We start from the raw sequence: 25,392 nt of genomic DNA on the forward strand, positions 1-25,392 counted from the left end.
ATTACTGATAGGTGCCCAAGATACATGGCTTCTTGTTTTGATGTAGTACTGTATTTCCTGTTACTCCCACTAGGTTCCAATCTTCTGATATATACAATATAACAATATAAATGCAATATTTTTGGCATGGTCTGTGTTAGGTGCACAGGTCCTGGGCTTTCAGTCGTGAATGCCTTGTTCTTCCCAGGTTACTGCATAGTTTCTGGAGCACAGATGGAAGGTGGAACTTGGTAGGAGAGGGGGTCAGGAACTCATGGAATAGATCCCTTCCAAGGTATCAGGGGAAAGGTATTGAAGACCTTAGAAGTATAAAGTAATTTATTTATTTTTTTAGAAATTATAAGAGTATTTCATCTATTATAGCACTTCATACTTCATTAGTTTTATATAAACTGTGATTTAAGTAAGGTTTTGGTTTTTTTGGTTGGTTGGGCTTTTTTTTTAGATGTAGTTACTGATCATTGCATGGCATCTACTCTACTTTATTGGGTTTCATAACTGGAAACTAAACATAGATTTAGTGAGTTTAGATTAACATAGCTTTCAATGCTCTTAATACACCTAACTGAATGTTAAGGTTTATTATATTAAGCATTTTCATATTTTTCAGACTTTACACTGTAGATGGAAAACTTGTTCAGGATGGGTCAGACTTGGAGAATGGGCAAATTTATGTTGCAGTGGGTAGAGAGAAGTTTAAGAAGTTGCCGTATGGTGATCTGCTGTCCAAATCTACAACGAGAAGGCCACAGGGGTAAGTTCTAAAGGTGTGTGATACATTTCTCCTGTGTTTGTGTGTGTCAATTTGTTTACAAAGTGCCACCAGTAAAGTATGAAATTATTATTCCGAGAACAATGCATAGGTTATGGATGCAAAACTTTATTTGCAGCTTCTGAGAAAGTTGAGATAAGAATAAAAAAAGCAAAAATGGAAATTCAGAAGACCAATTCATCTCATAAGCATTCCCTTGATCGTGTATCACAAAATTAGTGTCAGAGAAAACTTAATCCAAGTCAAAGTAATCCTATTTTTTTTCTTAGGGTACAAATGTGTACGGCTGAATGAGATTGGGTGTAGCTACAGCAGTTTAGGTATACTCTTGCTTAGTAATGTTTTGTGAAACATGTACTCCCTTAAGTTCATTTTATATTTGGGTCTGGTTTTTTGTAGGCTAGAAAAATCACATAATAGAGTCCTAAACTGGGTGTCTGTATGGAGAAACTTTTGCTTTTTGTACCTTTGGAAAACATGAAACCATTTCATTGAAATAAATGGAAAGAAATTGTAAGGAGCATTCACACAGTAATTCATTGGATACTGCTCTACAAGTTTTTGGTATTTAGAGAATGCATTGTGAGGTAATGCACTTGTTTGAATAAGTTAATGATTATGCATTTAAACATAGTCCAGTAAACAGAATGAGTGATGCTTAGTGAAAACACGCAGTGAAAAAAGCTATTACCTCTGTTGCCATAGCCATCTTGGTGTTATCTGCCTTGATTATAGATACATAGTGTCTGTGCTAGTGACAGTGTACACAATTCTAAGATACGGCTTATTTCTGCAGTTTCAAAACCTCAGTACTACCTCCGATTGTGGGATCTCGCAAGTCTAAAGGCAGTGTAAGTATCAAATTTCTAATTCAGCTGAATTCTGGCAGATGGAAAGTCCCTGTCCTTTGGGTTTCAATTAAATCTGAAGAGAAAAAATTCCACAGCCACCTGGTGGCATGCTTATTAAAGCTTGATGAATCTGGAGCTATTTGCAGTGCCAATTAGACAGAAGAAATCTGAGAAAATATTATTGTGATAAGGGCTGCTTGGTTTTTTATAAAAGCTTCCATAGCAAAGATCAGCTTCTGCTTGGGCTCTTTCCTATATACCTGTTTATATCTATTTGTATATTTATTTATTCAAGTTATACACCTAAAGGAAAAACACAGAACCTTTTACAAAACATTTTGCAGAAAATGGTGTTCCTGAATGCTGAGTCTGAAAAACGCCCTAAACCAGCTTGCAATCTGTTTTGTTCTAGGTAACCACTACATACAGAGCTTGATCCTTCACTGCTTTGTATCCTGTAGAGCTATTTATATGTGTACAAAATGAGTCATAGAACCATTAAGGTTGGAAAAGATCTCCAAGGTCATCGAGTTCAATCTCTGACCTATCACCCCCATGTCAACTAACCATAGCACAAAGTGCCACGTCCAGTTGTTTCTTAAACACTTCCAGGAGTGGTGACTCTGCTTTGGTCAGCCTGTTCCAATGCTTAATCACCCTTTCAATGAAGGAATTCTTCCTCATGTCCAACCTGAACTACCCTGGCGTAGCTTGAGGCCATTTCCTCTTGTCCTGTTGCTTGTTGACTGGGAGAAGAGGCTAACCCCAGCTTGCTACATGAAGAGTCCTCTGTGGATTTAGAACAGTGTCAAAACAGAATATAAGTACCTGTTTTCACCAGTTCTCCACCAGTGCAGTTTACTGTAAAAGTACAAGACAGCAGGGAGTCAGACTCAGTCTGTCTTTATAATTGTGGTAGTTGATCATGTCCACTGACTGTTTACAAAACAAAACAAAAAAATGTCTCTGGAGCCTCCAAAGAGAAATAAGTGGTAAAATATACAAATTTCTGTTCCATTCTATTGAATGTGTTACTGCCCTATGAAGACTGTCATTCTCCTCCAGCTTCTCTTGACACTTAGAATAATGCCCATGTCTCATTCACACAGACAGTGATTTATTAACAAATCATATTAATGTGTTACATCTTGTGACTGTCCACACATATGGATGAGAGATAGCTGCATATAATATGCATGCATGCATGGATTCATCTAGCCACTTTTAATTAAATGAAACATTATTTTCTTATAATAAATATGTGATTTTTCTCCTGGAAGCTGTTGAGAATTTAATCGGTGAGATCATACAGTAAGTTGATAGGATATACTTTTCTGGATAATTTAAGATATCACTTAAATGTACTGATTGAAAATTATTATTCTTCTTTAACACCTGATACCAGTCCTTAATGAAATTTTAAAAATAAGCTTTTTAATTTGCATCACTGATAATTATGTACTCTTCTTTTCAGGGAAATGATCGGCAATCTAAATCTACCATTGGATCCAGTGACCGAGGAGAAAACAATTCCTCACCTCAGCTTCCCAAAAGGAAAGACAAAAAAAGCCAGAATCCAGAGAATTCTGTGTCCAGACGACACTTTTCTAACCAGTCTACAAAAGTAAAACAGGCAGTAAAAGCTTCCACAGGAGTCCTTCAAGATAATGGTCAGTACTGAGACAAACACTGTTGTAGCATAGTGGCTTCGGGTCTTCAGTTAAACCAGTGGAATACTAGAATAACACACTTCAATAGTTCCTGAATTGTCCATTTACTCTGGCTAGCTGGAATTGCCAAAGTTCTTTCTGCTTAGGAAATGCACCTGTGTGTAGCCACTACATTCCTGGCTTTATTTACAGAGCACAAGAGGCTGGTGTATGATTTTCAGTATACCTTGGAAGTTAAGCTAATATGGTTCTATCTCAATGCTTTTGGTAAAGGAAAATAAAAGATATATTTTGACCTTTTCTCCACTGTTCTGCCCTGCATAAATGTGAGGAAAAGGAGCTGATGTTCTCAAACTCAAACTCTCAAACCCTCGCTGTCCCTGAGGATTCCTGGTTACCTGCTTGGCTCTGTGTAACAAAATGACTAGACCCTGGGGGAAGAACACAGACAGAAACTCCAGTTAGCTGATAGCTGCTGCGACTAATCACACAGCAGAGGTGCTGGAGGCTCTTTCAGAATTTGCCCTGCTCTGTGCTGTGACAGTAGTGGCAGCAATTTGCAAATTTAGTCATAAACATCCTCTTTGAGAAATGGTTTTTCTTATCTTATAGTGTGATATTTCCCTTCCCCCCATTTTTTTTAAGAGCTAGAATATACATATATGTATGTATAGCCATATTTGATAGATAGACATATCGAGGGACATATTTGTCTCTGTATTTAATGCTGTTGCTGCTCCACCTGCTGACAGAATTGGTTGGAAAGCCACTAAGTTTATTGAAGAAGTGACTGCTTGCTTCTCACTTCAGCTTTCCATGCTTTGTGAGTCTTGTGTAACTAGGAGAAGCTGTTCAAGGCAGCAGATTCTCTAGTTTGAGCTCAAGAGCATGTTCAGAGAAGCTCTTGGTTTCTTCTGTGATCCTCTGTTTTTCCTCCATACATTAACACCTGTTAGTAAAAGTGGGAGTGGGCAGTTGTAGCCAGGTGCGGCTCAATCTCTTCTCCCAGGTAACAAGAGGATGAAAGGAAATGACCTCAAGTTGCACCAGGGGAGGCATAGATTAGGTATTAGGAAAAACTTGTTCTTGGAAAGGGCTGTAAAACATTGGAACAGGCTGTCCAGGGAGGTGGTGGAGTCACTGTCCCTGGAAATACTCTAAAAAGTATGATATGGCACTCAAGAACAAGGTTTAATGGTGAATGTGGTGGTGGTGCTGGGTTGATAGTTAGACTTGATGATCTTAAAGGTCTTTTCCAACCTTAACTATTCCATGATTCTAACTCTTGGGAAATTAAAGTCTTTTCACTCACTTCTGACACTGTTTGGGAGCTCCACTGTAGTCAGAACTTTGGGAGCTTGTAGTGGAGTAGTTAAAAGAAAAGGTACTACACTGACTCCGAATGGTCACCTCCTACAAAGTTGTTGTCTTTTGTACATTGTGTTCTGGTCACACCTCAAGGTGGAGTGACCTGAGGCAGAGGCCAGGCAGGCTGTAGGAGCTGTGAGCCGTGCTGCAATGTGAGTATCCTCTTGCCCAGTCAACCCTCATTGTCAAAGACTGCCCTTGTCAGAAAGCCAGGGTTATACCTGCAGAAGTCAGCATTATACCATGGTCCTTATCATTTATCTATCTCATATAGTACAGATGGTAAACTTTTATCCCATCCACACTCATGAGGTGTAAAGTAGCGTTTCAACAAACCATCAGAACGTTCCACCATCCTTTGCTTGGGGATAATAAGGTATATGAAAAATGTATTCGATAACCTCCTTTCTGGCCCAGTGCTGTACCATCACGCTGGTTAAGGGTGATCTGTTATCACTCTGTGTGTAATCTGGAACAGGAAGACTGGAAAACCAGTTACAGGGCCCTGAAATTTTTCTAGCAGGTGGGGGATTCGGGAGTTTTAATGTCAACTCTAATTTTTTTTTACCAAGGTTTTTGCCTTTCCCTTGAATTCTTTTAATTGTTGTTTTACCTGGCCATTTTGATACCATAAAGACAATTTTTCTTTCCTTTATTTACTATCTAACATGCTTAGTTTATTTCATAATTTTTTCTCTTTATTGCCATGCAGCCTTTAAGTATAATCTGCAAAACTGTAGTGTGCTTAGTATTAAAATAATGGAAGTGTGTTGAGAACAGAGCAAAGAATATTGGGGAGTTTTTACATTTTAAGCATTTTAAGTATTCATTACAGGTTAATGTGAATGCTGTGCTACAATTGTGGAACAAGAACATTTAATTTAGTTAAAAGGGAAGAAAGCCAACAGGAAAGAAAGTAAACCAGGAAACTGGACAAATCTTGTTGAAAACTAAAGAGCTGTTGTTTCATTTTTAACAAAAAAAGCTTCATTGAAATTAATGTTTAAAAATACTGAGCTATGGGTTTCAAAATACAAATAAGTGGGGATGGCTTCCTCTGGCAGCCAGACATTCTGTACTTATCTGCATACTTGTACTTATCCTGTGCCTGTATGCTTTGTTTACATGTCTGCTGAGGACCCATCATGCTTCCCTTTGGGTTTGGAAGGAGCTTATGCTGCTGGGTCAATATGTTGGGATCCAAAGGACAGGCAAAGGGTACGTTCCCTCTTTTGGGGGCACTGCTTCCCCTGTTGTTTTCAGTACTTCTTCATACACTGAAGACCTGCATTAACATCCAGTCCAAGTTGAAAGGGCGGAATACAGATTGTGCAAGCTCTTCCCCTTCTCCTAATGTGTGTGCTTTTAGTGGTCTGAAAAGTCTCCCTGTCAGCAGAGAATCTCCCTTACTCTGTCCTGGTTTGTTACCTTGTCTCTGGGTGAGATGGACCCCCACAGTGGCTGTGTGGCTAGTGGGGCTGCTGATGAAAATACCTTTAAAACTGGTAATCAGGTTGCTTTATTCTCTCAGCTGACAGTGAAATTAGAAATCTAGTTTAGACTGAGTGGTGAAGAATTGGGTGAAGTATGAAGTAGGTATGTAATTGCTGCCTTGCTGCCTTGAATTATGACATTTTCAGGTTCATTTTAGAGTGAGGAGTCTTATTCTGAAATGGAGATTTACTTTTGATGGAGAACTAGAAGCCAGCTCCTGGAGCACAGTGATAATGGTGGCTCCCAAGTACTGTTTTGATCAGTACAGCTCCACTGTCTATTCTGAAGGCTCAATGCAGTTCCTCAAATGGCTTTGCGGTTTTATTCCAAAATATTCCTTCAAATTCAAAGGCTTTGGATTGAGTAAGGGAAGCATTTATCATCATCTTAGGAATTTTATTTAATTTTAATTATTCTTTTATTTAATTTTTTCCTGATGGACAGTGAAAAAGACTTTCAGCATTTTAGTTGGCTGCACTTGGCTGTCACTGATAAGGAATTAATTAATTTTAATCTGAAACCAATAAACTGCACAGTGAGTTTACACATGCATATTTTGGTGTGTATGGAAATAGATAAAAAGGAAATATTCATACTAGAGAATGTATCCTGTATTCTTTGCTGTCCTTTTCCCTTCCAATTTAGCATTGTGTGGAATCTTCTCTTGAGTGCTAGACTGTTTGAAAGTGATTGTTTCCTGGGTCCTAACATCTAAAGAATTATGCACATAGTGTATTTAAGGCTTAACCTAATCTTCGCACTGAGTTTACTTGGGCTAGATGTGTATTTACTTTGAATTTATTTTTTTAATACACTGATAATTTCACCAGCATTTATGCCATTTATATTACAACTGATCCATGTCATAATCCTCTTAAATCAAGATGATTAAAGAATTTCTTAGAGTTGAAAGCTCTTTGTGGAAGATTTAAATTCACCACTTCTTAGGGCAAATCCAGTAGATTGTGAGCTGATGCTTTGGTGTTTGTGACCTGTAAGGCACACTATTAATGTTATGATTGGGCTCTCTCTGCGCTCGAAGGAGCCTTAAAAACATTGAATATATTGCATGCAACGGTAATTGCAACTGGAAATGTGAGGTTTAGAGCTTAGAATAGTGCATCTGGTTCAGCAGAATTCAAGTTTATGAAAGTAACACCAAAGGTACATTTAATTATCAGCAACTTGAAGTTTTAAAAAGAAAGATGGCAAACCACCAAAAAACCCCAATCTATTAATTTTTTCATTTGTACCATATCTTGTAAAGAGTACATGTAGGAAGTTGATCAGGAAAGCAGCAATTCAGAAGTGTAGCAGAAAATTCTTGGAGGGGAGTACCCTCATTTAAAGCCTATTCCATTCAAATACAGTAGTTTAATCGTGGTCCCATGGCTTGCAAAGTAACTCCCTACATAAACTATAAAACAAGTTCTGGAGTTAATAGACTGTGAAGTTTGAATTTTTGCTGTGATTTGGAAAAGTCATAGAGTGGAGATGGGCTTAGCCACTCCACAGTTTTTCAGATCTATTTTTGAGTATTATGAGGTCTTAGAAGTTAGCAGTCATTTCAATTTCCTGGTTTTGTTACTGGCTAAAAAAAGGAAGAAAAAGACCAGCTCTTATTTATAGGGAGAGCTGCACAGAACCCCAGGTATTGCTGTCCTGCTCTGAATTGGTTTCAGTAAAATTATGGACTTGCCAAAGAGTACAAACCTGGGCTGCTGCGTATCCGCTCTGCATTATGAGCTAAAACTGTTGTCCGTGTTTTCCTGGTGACAACTTTTAAGATTAAAAACCCATCTGTCATTAAAACATAGACCATGTCACTTCTGTATTGTAAAAGCAGATAAAAAGGCTGCTGAAGAAAGAGAGAGCTTCTCATTTGCAGAGATTTTACTAGACCTGTTGGCTTGTTCCTCATAGGAGACAAATCTATAGCAAGAAATGAGAACCCTTTTTGCTCTCGGTGTGTATTGTTACAGTACTGAATCATGGTAGCCAGAGTGTTCTAATGCCAGTGGGGAACTAAGATGATGGTAAACCTTGCAGCCACTTTCTTACTTTCTTCAAACACACAATGAGTTTCTTTGGATTTGCTTTCAGGGAAGTGAATACTTTGCAAAATGTTAAATGGGGGGGAAAAAAATTATATATATATATATATATATATATACACTTAACATCAGGAAAGCATGTTGCTTGATTCCCAGCAGGAGGGTGTAAAAGTGTAGTGATGCTCAGTTTGGAATGATGGGACCAGGGCAGACGTTTCAGGGCTTTTGCATTTGTTTTGTGACAGTTTAGCCCCTAGCACAGCTGTACTCAAGAGAAGGCTGAGTTATGGAACAGGCATGGAATTAAAAAAGATGTGGCTGAATGAGAACTACTTTCTTAATTTCAAAATGCAAATAGTCTTAATGATCTGTTAATTTAAATCAATTAATAAATTGGATGCTTAGAAACATGGAGAGAAAATCAGATGAAGGACCAAAATAGGGAGAGGGAAGAAAAAGCCCTTGTATTATGACACTCAATCCTTTGTTTTTGTAGTTGTTGATGTATAAAGATGACTGACTTATTGCAGCTTTTCCTTTGCTCCAGCATTACCGTATTTCCTATCAGTAAAGGAGAGTGCTGCATACAAGGACAACCTCTAGAGGTCATCAGATGTCAGCATTCTGTAATGGCATCAAATTGTATTAGAAGTACAAAATTTTCTGAAGAGAGGAAGCAATTGCTTAAAAGCTTGAGACTGTAACAGTATCAAGTGAAGAAAAAGATGTATTTTTTTAATATTCTCAACAGTTTCATATGTGTCTTGCTACCAGGTTATTTTCAATTGCATTGCTTTTTGATGACAGGAGTCACAGCCATGAACACACATGCAAACCTATCACAAAGGCAGTGGCTTTTTGTTGAAAATGGGCTTTGTACAACAATGATACTTTTAAATTAAATAAACCCCAAAACAACCACACACAAAACCAGGAAATAAAGTTATGTTGTGCACAGGCGTAAACAGATGTCCTCCCTATTCATCAGAGCAAACTATTCAATTTTATGAGCCACTTTTTTCTTTTTATATTTTGTTTTAAATTTTACTTACTGGTTTTATGAGGCAGCCTCTGTTGTAAGTCACATTAATTTTTTTTATAGTCACATTGACTTCCTTCCTTACATACAGGGCTTGCAGTTACTAAATGCCTCTGATTTCCACAAAATATTCAGGGCAGACTATTATTACAATGACTTTTAAAATTTCTACTACTAAACTTCAATCAGTTTAAATTTTGAAATGCATTAATATCTCTAAAATTTTGTAATTTTCACTGCAATAAATGTTTTACAGTTAATGTTGTTTAAGAAAGGAGCTTATATAAAAGCCATTTATTCCCGTGCTTAATTATTTAAAAAGTACGGATTTCTTATGAGTTAGTTTAATATATAACTTAATTAGTATTTAATAAAGTCATATAACCTTGTTTATCAAAGTGTAGAAAAAGAATTCCAGCTGAAATACTGAATGGCATCAAACAGAAAATGATCTTTGCATTTTAGCCAGGGCTTGCTTGATTTTACATGCACCAATTCGTGGTTTGTTTTTCTACATACTGAACTGAATGCACAATACATTGAACACTTCTGGGTTGAGACAACTAGTAAAATGTGACCAGTGAAATGTTGCTAGACAGAATTTTTTGGGCATTTATAAATTTGCTCTTGCTGGTAACTACTCTGTTCTGTGCCTATCAGGAGATTAAGAAGTATAAAAGATCTTGAAAATAGCTGGAAAATTCTCCTGAATGGGCAGCGGAATCCCTTTCACACAAATGAATTCTCAGGGACTGCAAAGCCAGCAAGAGCTGGCATGGGTAAGGGCCAGGACAGAGTAGGTAACTCTCAAAATGAAGATCTTTGACTTCTAAGAGTCATTGTGCAAGTCATTAGGCAGTCTTAACATTGTCATAAATTGAATTGGTTTTATTTGTCCGTTTTCAACAAAGTCACAGAGCTGAAAAGCTCTGCAGGAATACAGAACCACCTTCTATCTTTGGTGAAAGCAGCTGAGTGCCGAGCTGCTTGCTTTATGAAGTAGACCTTGGCCAAGTACAAAATCAGAAACCTCACCCGCTGTTTTCCAGTCATTATCCTTTCTGAGGTTCTGATCCAAACCTGACCACACTGCCTTTCTCTTACCCATAGCCCCTGGACCTGATTGCTAAAGACGAAGTGTTCTGGTACTGCTCATGTAATTTCACTGCCTTTTTAAGCTGAAAATTTCTCTTGTTCTTACTATTTGTGTGGTTCTATTGCTCCTAGCTGTAGAGGTTGGCCATGAAGTAGGTGCCAGTGTTTCAACAACTGTATCATTTGAATTTACTTGGGACAGGTTGAGTTTTGGGGCAGGCTTTTTTGAGGCACTAGTTACCTCTCCTTGGTAGGGCTGTTACCAGGCTACAAATGTTCCCTTTCCTGGTAATCCTGACAAGGCTTCAGGGAATTCAGAGCTTTAAGCCATCTGGATCCCTCAGAGATTTCATCGCTCTTTCTCTCTGTGGGATTATGGAGCTGGAGAAGAGGTGTGATAGAGCACAACTGTTGAAGAAACTCCATAGGAAAGCACTTATGGTTGTAGTTTTCATTCATACCTTCAGCCTGAAACCAAAAAATTCTATAAGAATTCTTTCCCCTCTCCAGAGCCTTAATAAGTATTGTTTGTTGGAGGAATAAATATGAGCAAGAAATCAGTAAAAATACTTGCCTGAAAACAATGAGCATTTTTTCATTGCTGTTTTTTTGCTGTACTTCTGTATGTGTGGTAACATCAGAACATAGACATTCAATTGCTGGTAGGTAGTAGTAGAACAGCATTCCTCTTTGAAGGTTTTCCTGAAGGAAGATTCCTTTAGGAAGCTTAAATTGGCTTGGGTACCTGCTGACTTGTTTTTTTTTCCCCTCTCATTCTTTCAAGCTTCTACTCTTCCACTCCCTAAAAGCCATTTTTATGCCTTCCAGTCAGTGTGTTGGACCCCATTGCTTTCCTTTTTTTCACCAGTACTTCCTCATCTTTCTATTTGCTCTTATACAGTTCCTCATTCCACACATTTTTTCTAACATCACTGTGCCCTTATCATCCCTCAGTGTCTATATCCTCCAGCCTCTGCATATTCTCTCTCTCCAGCTGGCTGCTCCTTTCAAATGATCTGTTCTTTGGCCTTCTGCAGGTTCTTCTTCCCCCTTTTCACCTAAATTGCTGAGCATGACCCTACTTTAAAATAATCAGAAATAACAGGAGCTTACCAGGAGTTTAGGTTACCTAACTTCTCTCTGTTTAGGATATGAAAAATAGTGCTGATTTTTGGCTCAAGGTAATCTATTGTCACGCAGTGTCTGGCAAAACTTGAAAAACTCCAGTATCTTCTTTTTGTCTGGACACCATGGAAAAATATCCTCACAGAAGATGAGGAAACTTCCAATAATATTTTGCTTGGCCTCTTGACAGAAGCTGCACTTGCTGTGGCATGAAGAACAGAGGACCTAACTGAAATAAATCCTCTGTTTATACTTATCAGTAAAGCTGCAGGGAGACACATCTTCCTTTCTTACCCCCTTTTAGAGCTTTTCTGCCCCAGTGTTGCCATGGCCCTGTCTGTGGTCAGTTTTCAGGTAGCCTGAGGCACAAGAAAGTCAGAGTTGGCTCATAAAAGAGGAGCATGTGTAATCTATAAATTTGTATGAACTGTTTGGAGTAGTCATAAGTTCCATTTAATGGAAGTGCTGGGACTTTTCATCAAGGTACACCACATATTTCTGCTTCAGTAGAGATTGCAATATAAGCCCATAACAATACAGGATGAAGACTTGAAAAAATGTTTCTTCATGTAATTGATGGCATTTTCTAAAATGCCTTCCTTTTTTTTTCTTCCTTAGAGACATGTGAAGAAACTGACTAATGATTCAGACACAGAGATGTGAAATATTGCATCAATAAGATTTTTTCATACTTTTTGTCCCTAAACCAAAAAGCATTTCTGAAGTATTATCTATAAAATACAAGGCAAAGTTACCCAACTGAAAACATTTCCTTGGAAGTAACTCAGAGAACTGATAATTGTGATTAATGTGGCCTGCAAACTCCCGTTGACAAGATCTTGACACAGAATCACACAAACAAGTAATGTGCTGGCTTTTCACTCGGCTTCCCTCCTCCAGATATTTGTAACTTCACATGCAGAAAGTCTAAAATACTTCTGGCTGTAGAGTAGCAATGCTAATAATGTTAACATTTTAAGCTCTTTTCATAATGCTCCATTTATTCAAATTAATTTTATGTAAATTATTTTGCAATTTTTGTATTTCTTTTCACTTTTCATAACAAAAGACAAAAGTGTGTGTCCTAATGTAAGACCAATTGCATTCCTTGCCATTTACTTTGGAATTTTTTGTTTGTTCAGTTATTTCAACTTCCCCATTTTTCAGTTAGTGTCGTTTTTTTCACCTGTTTTGGCACATTTCAGACCTAAGTGTTTTAATTCCTTCCTCGACTGTGCACGTATTTTGGACATTTGTCTTCCATTCTCTTATGTTTGTGCAGAGGTAAATAATTTATTTCCCTTTTGTTGTAAATGTTCTCTTTTCCTTAAATAATATTTTCAGTCTGTGGAAGAACAGGAATGCTGTTTCTCTTGAGAATGCTTTCTGTGAGAGACAATGAACAGTGGTATCCCTGAGAGATGCTGCAGTGTTGTGCAGAGTTCTTTTCAACTAATATCTTTGTATTCATGACCAGCTTTCTGAGCAAACGCCTGTTAGAAAGTGCTTGGAGGAAATTGCATGGAGTTCAGATTTTGCTTATTGAAATGCTGTTGTTACTACCATTTTGGGCACTCTCTTTTAAATGAGAAATATGATTCCTTATTGAAACGTCTTCCCTCAGTCTTCTTCCCTCTTTCTTGCTCCCTTCTGATTCCATGATTAAGTTTTTCGAAGATACTGTACGTCTGTCTCCTTGGGTTGTTCAGCATAGCCCTGAGGCTGATCTGCTCTTCTAAGAAGAGGTGCTTTAAAATTGAGAATCCTCAGCTCTTGAATGGATTCGGCCTCCAGGGCAAACACAGTCATCTCCCTTGTACTTCTTCTTTTGCCCTGCTGGAGTAAAGCCTGATGAAAATTGCCTCTGCACCAAAATCCTTTTAGCTCTAGAGGTTAGACTGTCCCCATTTTGGTTGAAAGACTTGGGGACCTTGAAGGCAAAGGTGTTATTACAGAGTCTAAATGGAAGGATGGTGATATTAAATGCAGTTCTTTCAGACACTGAGTTGACTTTTTATAGTTCAGTGAGCCAAGGAATCTAGGGCAAGGTTATTTTCTTACGTACTTGAGGGAAGGCCTTGAAATAGGAGAGTCTTCATGGTGGCTTTTAAGGAACACATTTCGTTCTCCTCTCAGAATATGGTGGAAATCTATAACTCAAATGTCTGTGATGAGAGGCAACAATGATCATACCAGGTAAGAGAAACAGGACATTCTGTCCCTTAGAGAACTCAGAAAAATGGGAAATTTAAAGTGCATTGATCATTTGAAGTTCAAGTAGCATCTGTTCAGATGCATTTTGTTGTTATTCTCAACCGCTCCATGTTTTTATTGCTGATTTTGTCAAAAAACCCAAAGTCTTGTCAAAGAAGATATATACAGGTAGATTTGTAATAAGATATATACAGGTAGATTGTCTAAGATTAATCATACTGCCAGCAAGTATTGAATGTCCTTAGTTGGTTTCAGTGGAACATACATGCACATGCATTATATTTAATAAACCCCAAGAAAAAGGAAATTAAAAAAGAAAATTATTATTTTCATGTGAAGTGTGAAGATGAGATCTTGAAAAAGATGTGTGAGATGTTTAGGATAAGAATCCAACCAATGATGCTAAGAGCCCTCTGGTATTTCCGAGAGGGATACCTTCAGAGGATGAGTAGTACAGATCTTTTGGTAGGGTGCGGAGGCTCCAGCAGGAGTGATGCCTGGGTGATCAAGCTGCTCTGTCCATCAGGAAATCTCTCTTAAGATGCACCCAGTGGAACCACTTTGGAATTTCATTGTGATGTGCCACAGACACCCCCATTTCTGCCTCTTCGTTTCAGACTGTGAGAACGGCCTTCATTTCTGGTCCTCTGGGCAGTGGCTGTCAGGGAACTTCTAGGCCATGTGGCACCTCCCCTCCAGTCACCCATTCGCAGTGGTGTGGTGCCTCAGAATTTGTTCCTAGGGCAAACTCTTCCCTTGACTCTCATAGTGATGAGAAAGTAACTAGGAAACTTGACTTCCAGAGCAGTCAGTGTTGACTTTTTATGCAGATGGACTCTGGATTTCTCTAGGTCTTGGGGTTTTTTTCATTATTTTTCCACCGAAATGGTTCTGTCCTACACTAAAGCTGTTTATTTAACAGCGTCCAGCAATGTAGATCAATTAACGTGGTCAGTTGATATTACCAAGTTCAGATCCTTTTGTGAAGACCTAAGAGGCAGTCAGAAACAGTGGAAATATTTTTTCCTCTTTCTTACTGTAGTTACATATTATGTTGGATATGGACACATCTTCATCTTTCCTAGATCAATGGAGAGAGATGATTTGGAGTAACCTGTGCTTTTAGTTTCTGGGCTGTTTTCGGTTCAGGGGAAAATAGAGAGGATTGTGTGTCACTTGGAAATTGTTTTCTGTATGTACGTATCTTCACTTTCCTAATTAGCTGATACTGAAAGACCCCTAGTTACTACTTACACTTAGGGGAAAGAAATGGCTTAAACTAAATGGTGTAAAATCTTTGCAAAATTGAATACCAATGTAACCATTAATCCTTGTTGGCCAGGAGCATGTACTTTTTTGATGCAGATGTGGAGTTTCAGCCATAATTCTACTTGCATGCGCCCAGAGGTGTGAAGTAGAACTAATCCAACTGACCTGGTTCAGCATGTTTGTTTTTGATTCAGAGACTGAAATTTTTGGTAGATGCATGTTATAATGATGCCTTGAGAGGCCACCTAAAAACAGAGGCTAGACAAGAGTAAGGGAATAAAGGTAGGTATTCATTTGAAAAGCCTTCAGAGGTACACCCTGGGGGCCAGAGGCTATTCTCAAAATGGACCCCAAGATGGACCCCAAGATGGACGACTGGTCAAGAGTTCTTCACACTTTTATAGGTTTGGTTCATTTGAATATCAGGGTTAATTCTCCAATTAAAGCTTCAGTTTAATGATGTAATTCCCCTCAGCTTGCCCCCCTCTCAGAGGTTTTTGGTTTATACTTTTGGGCCCAGGACGGTCTGGGTGTCCCTGGAGAGCAGGCCTGGAGAGGCTTTGTTATGTCTACCTAGCACGAGAGAGCAGAAGTTAACAGGCTGCAAGAAACTTCAGAGTTACACACTAAACAGTACAGGATTTGAAAAATATGAAAGTTAAAACTTAAGGCATCAATAATACTAATTACTAAAGGATACTATATTTGACTGTAGAAACAGAAGTATTATGTTGCTGTATTAAGTTCAGATTCACTCTGGACCTTTGCCTGAAATGAAGGAACTTCAAATCCAGGACTTCATCTAGTTCCCTTTGCCTTTTCTCCCCCCTTCCCCAAGTGGTGTATTTGTTGTACAAGTATTTGTTGTTAAAAGGAAACAAAACCAAATTGACAATAATGGGAGACTGAAGACTTCCTTGAAAGAACTGCGTGGGGAATGATGGGTCAGCTCAGAAAGCTGTTCTCAGAAGCGAAATTGAATGTGCAGTTCAGTAGTTGAGCCACACTGTGTCACCATTGGACTTCACTTCCTTCCACTCTATCTTTCCCATTATAGGTGAAGATATTTACAAAGCCGGAGAAGAGGGGTCTGAAATGTGGGGGGCTGTTGAAGTACAAGAAGATGAAGATACTCTTGTGGAAGTTCCACTGGACCAGGTAGTGATTGTGCTTTAAATAAAGGACTTTTTTTTTTTTTTAGGATTACCGATTGTGTGTTGTTTTTCTTTCCTCAGTGTACAGCATAATTCTGTGGGGATGACCGTAAGCTCAATGATACTGCTTCTTTTATGGCAGCTTTAGCAAATCTTCCTTTCTGTGTTAGCATGTCAAATGTCAGTTACCTTTTCATCAGCTTCAGAACTGCTCTGAGAGCCCTTATAGAGCCTTAGAGAATCAGGACTCCCTACTGTTATATCCAACCAAATAGATTCACCTGAATTTCAGTCTCTTTATACTGATAGAGCAATATTCCTCCAGCCCTGGACCACAACAGGTGAGGATTTATCTGATTTTTGTTAAAGCACTTTGTTCTGTTGGAGCAACATGGTGCTTCATTGGCCAATTTTTTAATCCTAAGATTTATGTGCAATAAATAGGTCTTGATAACTAAACGTAAGATTATATCTCCCTTTTTGTGCTTTGATTTGTATTCCTGTGGACTGAAATAATACAGGGAATAGGTAAATTGAAGTTTATTCCAAGGAAGAAGGGTAGAACTGCTTAAACTATTTGCTGAAAAAGTACATAGGTTTTTTTTCTGATAATGAATTGCTCACAAAATAGTCCTCTTTTTCATCTTATGTGTTTGTAGGAATTTGCCAACTTGTTCAACTTTGTTTCCAGTCCACAAGCTCTTGCACTGTGCTTTTGGTGTCTATTGATGATGGCCTGGGGCCAGTCACCTTGGCCACAAAATAATATTTCTGATCCATGCTTTGATGTAAGGAATCACAGTTTATCCAAAAGGTTTCTCAGGCTAAAACTCATGCCAGTAACATCAGGAATTCTTGGGCATTTTTATGACTTACTGGTGGTCAGCAGTGCTGAGGACTGGTTAATGTGAGACTGTAAAAAATGGGAGGAGTTAAAGATAATAGTGTGTTTACACTTCAATTACCAGGGCAACCCGATGGAGCATAAACAATCCAGGAGATTTCTGGAGTGTGTTGGAGACAGGTTTTTGATGTAGATAGTGTGAGACATGGTTAGGTAAGCATTCTGCTGGATTTGCTTCTCAAGAATAAATAGAAAGTAGAAGCTGGGGATGTGATAGTGGCAGCCTTAGTCGCACTGGCCATGAGATGGTAAGAGTTTAAGCCCCTGAAGAAAGTGGGGATGGAAAATAACAAAAATCCTAGAAGTTAAGAGAGTTGCCTTTGGCTTGGTTGGGAAACTGGCAGCATGATCCTGTGTGAGGCTGCCCTGAAGTGTGGAGGAATTGAGGAGATCTGGTTGATTTCCAAGAGGATCTTCCTCAGACCACAAGAACTATCCCCACTGTGCAAGGAAACAAACAGGCATAGCAGGAGGCCAGTTTGAACAGAGGACTGACCTCACACTAAAAGTGGTGGAAGAGGGGATAGACTCCTAAAGAGTAGTATGGAGACATTGCCTTGATATGCAGAAATGGAACTGAGAGCCAAAGCTTGTTGAGAAATGGAAACTGGTGTGTGTGACTGGGAATAACCAACATGGATTTACTATGGACAGATCATACTTGACCAATCTCACTGCCTCAGGGATGAAATAACTGGCTCTGTGGGGGAAGGGAGAGCAGTTGTTGTCCTTTATCTTGCCTTCAGTATAGACTTCTGTATTTGTAGGAGAAATTGCAAGAAGGGTGGTAGATATGGGGAGGAAGGTGTCCTTAATGAGGGTGGGGACTGGATTTGTGGGCTGAAAGGTAGGTGAAAAACTGGCTGGTTTGGTGGGATTTAAAAGGTCAGCTGGTTGAGATTTAACTGGCACCTATTTACAGATGGTGGTCCTCAGGGTTTGATAGTGGATCTGAGACATTACAGTATGTTCATGGGTAACATAGATGATGGCATGGGACACAGCCTTATTCAGGCCCAGCTGTCATTATCAGGTGGTATGCAGGGCTGTCTTTCAGAGCAATCTCAACAGCTTGAAGGAATAGGGTGACTTGAGCCTCATGAAATTCAACAAGAAAGAGAGGTACAAAACTGGGCACCTGTAGTGCAGTAACTGTCTCAGTACAGTCTTGACACAGGTGGGCTAGAAAGGAGCTGCAGAAAGGGGCCATGCAGCTCCTGTGGCTGGCAAATTGAGTCAGCAGTGCTCCCTGTGGGGAGGAGGTGGACTGTGCAGACTGGGCTAATAAAAGCACAGCCAGCACATCAAGGTCACAGATTATCTTTCTAGACTCAACATCTCTGAGGTTGCATCTGGAGTATTTGTCCAGAGTTGAGTCCTTCCCAGCAGAAGAGAGGTATTCACAAACAGGAGAAAGTTCAGCACAGCAACAAACTAAAAAGTTTAGGGGCTAGAGCTTATGACACTATTTAATTGCTTTCTAAATAGTACCTACTATTTAGTTGGCTGATTTTTTTCAATTTAGTTGTATTGTGTAAAAGGATACTAGACATATACACCTTTAGCTTGTATTCGGCTTTAAAAATAAAATACCTGAGGGCAAATAGATGTTTTATGAACTTACTAGGCATTTTGAAGAATGACACAATACCATCTGGAAAAAACATGGATTTTGTCTTAGACTCCTGTTGCTAAGAAAGATCATTCTCATTATTTATTTACTTTAATGGTAAGGAATGTTGCTCAGCTATTTTGTAGACATTGTTCTTGAAGATACATGAATTGGGTGACAGAGGCAACAAGGACATGGTCCCTGATAAAAGGAATGCTACAGCTGTGTCTTTTCACAGCACATACCTGCCCCAGCCTCAGAGACTTATATGCTGAATGCCATTGGGCTCGTCAGCCCTGTTAATTGTGGTTGTCCTGGTGAGGTGTCGTGGTAATTAGGATGTGTGGCGTTATACTGATAGCACTGACATTGGGGAAGAACATGCCGGCTGTTGTCTTAATCTTCGTTTCTCATGACATCCTGAAGCACATCCTGCTCTGGTCTTGACAGTGTAATAATCAAATTCAGAAATGATTAGCCTGTTTATTGGCCTCTGAAGGTGTGTAAAGAATTCCTCTGGGTAGTGTAGAACATTTGGCTGTGTAAATTGGGCTGTCAGGCCTTAGTTTTTAGGCTGACTACAATTCACATTACTTCTCCACAGAGAACCTACAGCACAGGCAGTAGCGCTGTGTGTCTCACCAGTTTGCCTCAGCCAGCGGATGGTGACTGTCCCTAGGGAGGAGAAAAACTGTCTACTACCACTTCTCTGTTTGGCAGTGGAACTGTTCACACAGTTGCCAGTGAGAATCAGATGTGCTGGCAAGCTTGCAATGCTAGGAACCTGCTGGATACTTCTAAGCTCATGTACCAAGGTCCATTCGTCTTCTTCAGATGGAAATATTTTTCACTTGCTATCAACAGATTTTGCTATCTGGACAAGGAACTGGAATCAGGTGTATTTGACGGGGAAAAAAATATTAAAAAATCAGGTGTATTTGACGGGGAAAAAAATATTAAAAAATCAGTCACACACAGTATGAATAATCTAATTTTCAGGTTTCCATAAAAGCCAAACAAAGCACCAGAATTAATTGCAACACAAGCCATGGTTTATATATCATGTTAAAACTTCATGTAGAATTTCCTTGGTAATCTGGCAAGAAGCCCTGTCCTTCTGAGTAGCACAGAGTACTTTTTTATTCCCAGATGACTAAGATCACTCAAACCTTAGAAGCATTTAGCATTTTACATGTTCGGGTTCTTATTAATGACCATTTAAAATTGTTTTAAATTCTGTGATATAAAGCTTTTTAGCTTTTTCTTATCTGCACTGCAGTTTCTGTTATGGCTAGAAATATGGGAAAGGACAGCCAGCCAGGGCTTGACTATCTTGCACAATGCATAAATATTTACATGCCAGCTTTCACTAGAATGCTGACACTTCTGATAGGCTATCATTTCCATCAGCCGCATAAATGAGGTGGTGAAGATAGAGCTTCATATTTTTTTCTTTTTATGCACCTTCTCTGTCTTGCTGTTTGAAGTACACAGTTGAACAAATGCCAGATTAGCCATTAACTAAACCTAGTGTTACACTGGCTAGACTCTTGCTTATGTCCTGCTCTGTAAAATGCTGTCTGCCAGCTGAAAACACATTAAAAGAACAGGGTTTGCTTTACTCCAGACTAGCTGACAGTTGTAATTGAACATCAAGGCAGAAAAAAAAGAGTATTTTGCCTTAAACCAAACCAGACCTTTGTGTTCTATATTCTGTACCAAGACTGCAGCTCCCAAATACAAAATTATTAGTTTCTTCTTTTGACATGCAGTTTACTCCAAGTTGGTTGTTTGCATCACTGTGTCAACATTCATGGGGACTGATGACAGACTATGAAATCAATTGTGCAAATAGCAAGGGAACAAGGTGGTTTTGTTGCAGTTCTTGACAGGGAGGCAGCAAAACAATAGTAGTTTCTTACTGGAGATGGTAATTAAGTGTGTTACTTTGAATTTGCTGGTAATAATGCAAATATATTCAAAGTAACTCCAAGAGGAACATTTCTAACTTTTAAAGCTTTCAGAAAAAACTACTCCTTTTTCTTTCATTCTATGTAAGTTATAAAACACAAAAACAGCGGTTTGTAATGATAATACTGAAATAACGCTGCAAGTTTGCACTGGTTTATCCATTTCCATAAGCATGGTTGTTCTTCTCCCATGCTGAGCCCTTGGGAGGTGGAGTAAGCATGAGAGTTATGAGATCCAAAGTTATCCAGTGCATGACCCCATACCATAAGGAATTCAGGCACGTTGTTGTGACAGCCTACTTTGCCATGGGATATATGATACTGCCTGTTGAGGTGTGATGTAGAAAGAGTCTGTTTGTGTTTTGGTTTTGGTTTGTTCTTTGAGTTATTTTCCCCCTCCAGATTCATCATCCCATCTGCTTCTCTCTTGTGTTTATTTGTAAAAATTAGAGGATGGTAAATTCGTCTAACAGGCACTGATTTGGGTTTTTTCTGTAGATGTTCACATTCTTGGTTCTTTCATTATCCATTTGCTTTCCATTTTTACAGACATGTCCACTGATTAATGCAGTCCTCCACTCATTATTTCCCATTTCCTGGGCTGTGATGTGATGTGAGACTGTGTATCTCCCCTAGGTGAGCTGGAGCTGGAATATATCTTCAGTAGCAGAAAATTTGCACCTTTCATTTGCAGTTTTCTTTATGGAGTATACATTTTGCTTTAAAGACCCAAGATTCACCTCAATGAGCAGAATAAAATGTTTCTCTTCCCTATTGCCCAAGGCAAAATGTTAAAGTTTACGTTCATTCAACATTAAAGCAGGCTGATGGCTTGAAGAGGCATTCTTTGATTAAAAAGGCTACAACTTTTCATGAGGAAGCATTTTGCACTACATCAGTAAGGATTTCAAAATGGCATTTGGAAAGAACACATGCAGAACTTCTTATGCTCAAATTTCACTACAAATGATGCAGCAGTAAGTTAAGCCTTATGAATTTTGAGTGCTGACAAGCCAGCAGATAATATTTTCCACTGCATGTTCTTCTTTCAGCTGCACTGATTTACACTTAATGTTATTGTTTGTCTGTGTGAGATAGGGAAACTTACTCTGATTGGTTCCTTGCAGTTCAGAATGAGAATGGAGATATTTCCTTGGTTTCTGCATTGGGTGACTGTGATTTCTGAAGTAGCAATGCCTGATCTTGTCTTTAGAGGCCTGTGTGGCCAACAGTTGAAGGGCCTTCGCTTCTGAGTGAAGCCTGCAAATGCAAATCTCTTGTAAAACTAGTTTTGATATTACTTTGAAAAAAGTTTCCTCTGTGTAACCTTGTTTTCAAAAATTTCAGCAATCTTAGAGCAGGCAGTTTATCAAATTGCTTAACTTACAGGGCATTTTTAATGAATTTTGGAAGAACGTCTTTCTGGAAAAAATTATTTCTGTATTTTTGCAGTCTCAGTAGGACTTATTTTTAAATGCTTAACAATTTTCTCACTATCTACAGGGATGCTCAGCAGATCATACTGTATTGTAGGAAGTGAAGTCTAGGCAAATTTTAGTGAACACATGCAAAATGTTGTGGGGAAAATAATTATAAATGTCACTGAAGTAGATGGAAAAAAGTATTTTTGACTTAGGTACATATTAGAAAAGTAAAGATCTGATCAGATCATAAAATCACTGAATGGTTTGAGTTGAAAAGTTCCTTAAACATCATCTCATTTCAACCCCTCCACCACAGGCAGGGACACCTTTCACTAGACCAGATTGTTCAGAGCCTCATTATCCTGGTCTGGAGCACTTCCAAGGACGGGGCATCCACAGCTTATGTGGGCAACCTGTTCCAGTTTGTCAGCACCCTCACAGCAAAGAACTTCTTCCTAATAGCCAATATAACCCTGCCCTCTGTCAGTTTGAAGTCATTCCCCCTGGTCCTGTCACTACATGTCCTGGTAAAAAAGCCCTCTCCAGATTTCACAAAGGCCCCCTTTAGGCTCTGGAAGGTGCTATAAGGTCTCTCTGCAGCCTTCTGTTCTCCAGACTGAACGCCCCCAAGTCTCTGAGTCTGCCTTCATAGGAGATGTCTGTGTCCCTCTTATGCTGGGGGCCCCAGAGGGCAGTGCTCAAAGATGTTGGCTTCTCTATCAAGGCTATATTGTGATTAAGGAATTAAGTATGCTTCCAGTTACTACAGAATGAAACCAATGAAGGGAGTTTGAAAAGCTGTTTTTTCTACACTTCCAGTTCTTTAGCTTCCATTCATTCTAGTTAGACTTCTGGGTGCTGTGATGTTATGAAAAATTAGACTTTTTCAATTCAGGTGCTGGATGTGTTGTAAAAAAAAACCCCAAAATATAATGCACCCATCTCATAAAAAATGTCAGAGTTTAAATGTTGTAGGGATAAAGACTTTTGCCTTCAAGAACAACAGTGCATTTTGTGGGAATGTGGGAACTATGTGGGAGGTGTAAGACAGTTGAACCTTAACTATTCATTTGCTTGTTTTTAAGAGTCTGGGTTTTGTAAATGATGTGGAAGAGAAGAGGGCTGCTGTCACTTAGCAACACTTTCTGGTTCAGGAACAAAATGTTTTGCTGTTGGAATCCGTGCAGTGCTGCTACAAAACATTCCTGAGTAGGAGCAGGGGAGCTCTATTCTGGAGAGCTTTGGTGCAATCGAAGTCAAGTGTTCCTGTTGCTGCATTTGTGAGATGTATTCATGCCACTCTTCACGACCATTAAGATTTTTGTTGTCTACCTCATTGTTTGTCTGCTGTGACCATTAGCCAAGTAAAAATTTCCAAACGACTTCAATAAAGCAAAATTATGTTTCATATTAATGGTACAAAATAATTTTTGCCTTACATGATTTGTGATACTGCACTTTCCAGTATCAGTCATTCACAAACCTTCTGAGAGGTTTACATTAGCATCCCTAGAGGAGAAGAAGCCAAATGCTTCAATGTCTGAAGATTTCCTGACTTACTTCTTTTGAGTGATGATGGCATTTGGTAATGTAGCTCTTAATGAATGATAGTGTAATGAGTGTAATTAGAATACATCTTTCTTTTTTAAACACTGTTTTTGCTGAGATTAAAAATACTGTCAAGCAATCATACTTCTTGAATGCAAAATGAAATTGGCTCTGTTCCTCATCAACCTGTCAGTTAAGTCAGGAGGTTTCCAGAAGGCGAGCTGGGCCCATGTTTCCAGCAAGAAGCTGAGAATTGCTTTGGTTTTTCCATGTGCCTTTGGTTGACTGTGCTTTTCAATGTACATATACAAGTCTTTTGTCAGTGAGTCTTTTTATTGCTAGTCCATGACAAGCAAAGTATTTTTCTCACATTCATGAAGGTATAGTTTGAAAACTAGTTATTTTAACTAATGTGCTTTCAACCATGAAACTGCAAAAGCATCAACTTTGCTTAAAAGATGCAGCCAGCAATACAAAAAGGAAGGTTACTTCCTGTTTTCTTTCAACAATTCAAAAGACAAAATTACAAACCTTATTATGATTAGTTCTGGCTATAGGAGGACTGGGACAGTGACTGGAAAAGCTCCCTCTTCTAGAACTCACTTGATTGTGAAAATTACCTTAAGGAATAGGAATGCTTCTCCAGTCCAAGTTCAAGTTGTGCTGTTGCTTTTTGAGGTGTGTAGACAGGCCTAAAGTAATGTAGGAACATTGGTTCTGTAGTTCATTACAGTATCCATGTTTAGTTACACTGGGCTACAACTGGCTGGTGGCTTCCAACATGAATTTTTGACGTGCCTCTTGTTCTCTGTTATGATCCTTGATATCCTTATGATAGCTGTGTTACAAAGAGGTGATAGACCTCAGGCACTCAGGCCTGGAGATACATCCAGAGCTGTTTCTCTGCATTTGAGATGCCCTGAGCTTTTACACGAATCACAAGTGGGAGGGACAACTTCCTGTGAGCCAACACAATGTCCAAAGGCTGAACTCTTGACTTCTGAGCAACAAGAAGAGCAGCACAGTCCCACATCTGTCTTGACTATTCATCCAATGCATTCCATACAGGAAGCTCTGACTGACAATATTTTGGTTATTTAAAAGGTGAGTGATGAAAAGCTAAAAACTAAGATGGGAAATGTGACTGCTTTCCCATCAGTATACAAGGTCACTGCTGACTTGAGTCTGATAATTTCTGCAAGGATAGGTAGGTCTCCATCAGCATACCTGTTTTGCTTTCAGTGCAAAATCCTGATTTATCCTGATTTATTCTGACTGAGAGAGCACAGTTTGTGGTAACTTTGGTGCATATGTAATGGGCAATTTGTACAGTCGTAGGTGGAGGGGTGGCTGAACTGCATAAATTTCAATGAAAAGGTTCCCAATGACTCCAGGGGACTTTAAATTACACCCTGACCCACCAAGTACTTTAATGTAGGCTTTAGTTCACTATTTCGGATTCACTGCTAGCACTGAAACTGTTCAAGAAGGTGAAGTTAAGCATGTGCAGCATTTACAGGCTTTGGACTATTAAGACCTCTGGTTTTCTCCCTTTTTCTGTTTTCCTCCCTGTATGTATCTTCAGATAAACAGTCTCTTTCCCTAAATATGAAAAATACAAAATTTGCTAAGTAAACCCCTTTCTCAGTGAAGAAGGTGTACTTAAAATAGAGAATGCTAATTTATGCATAACGAGTAGGTCAATAAGATCTCAGTAGAAGGTATCACACTGTTTTTATGTAAAGAGCAATGTAGTGTTTGGTGGGAGATTGTGGCCTTCAGTTTCCTCCCTACAGTCCTGTCATAGGTCTGCTGTGCATTCTGAAACA

At 38.9% G+C, this 25,392-nt stretch overlaps 1 protein-coding gene across 1 annotated transcript in view; it reads left to right on the forward strand.

Moving 5' to 3' along the window:
* DCDC2 (doublecortin domain containing 2) overlaps positions 1-25,392 on the forward strand; it is a 54,965-nt gene that overhangs the window by 23,978 nt on the left and 5,595 nt on the right. The window contains exons 5-8 of the mRNA XM_048307663.1: positions 611-754; positions 1,569-1,623; positions 3,098-3,293; positions 16,009-16,109. Of these exons, the coding sequence (XP_048163620.1) occupies positions 611-754; positions 1,569-1,623; positions 3,098-3,293; positions 16,009-16,109 (496 nt within the window). The remainder of the gene's footprint in view (positions 1-610; positions 755-1,568; positions 1,624-3,097; positions 3,294-16,008; positions 16,110-25,392) is intronic.

This window comes from Corvus hawaiiensis, chromosome 1 (assembly GCF_020740725.1).
Source record: "Corvus hawaiiensis isolate bCorHaw1 chromosome 1, bCorHaw1.pri.cur, whole genome shotgun sequence".
Taxonomy (NCBI): domain Eukaryota; kingdom Metazoa; phylum Chordata; class Aves; order Passeriformes; family Corvidae; genus Corvus; species Corvus hawaiiensis.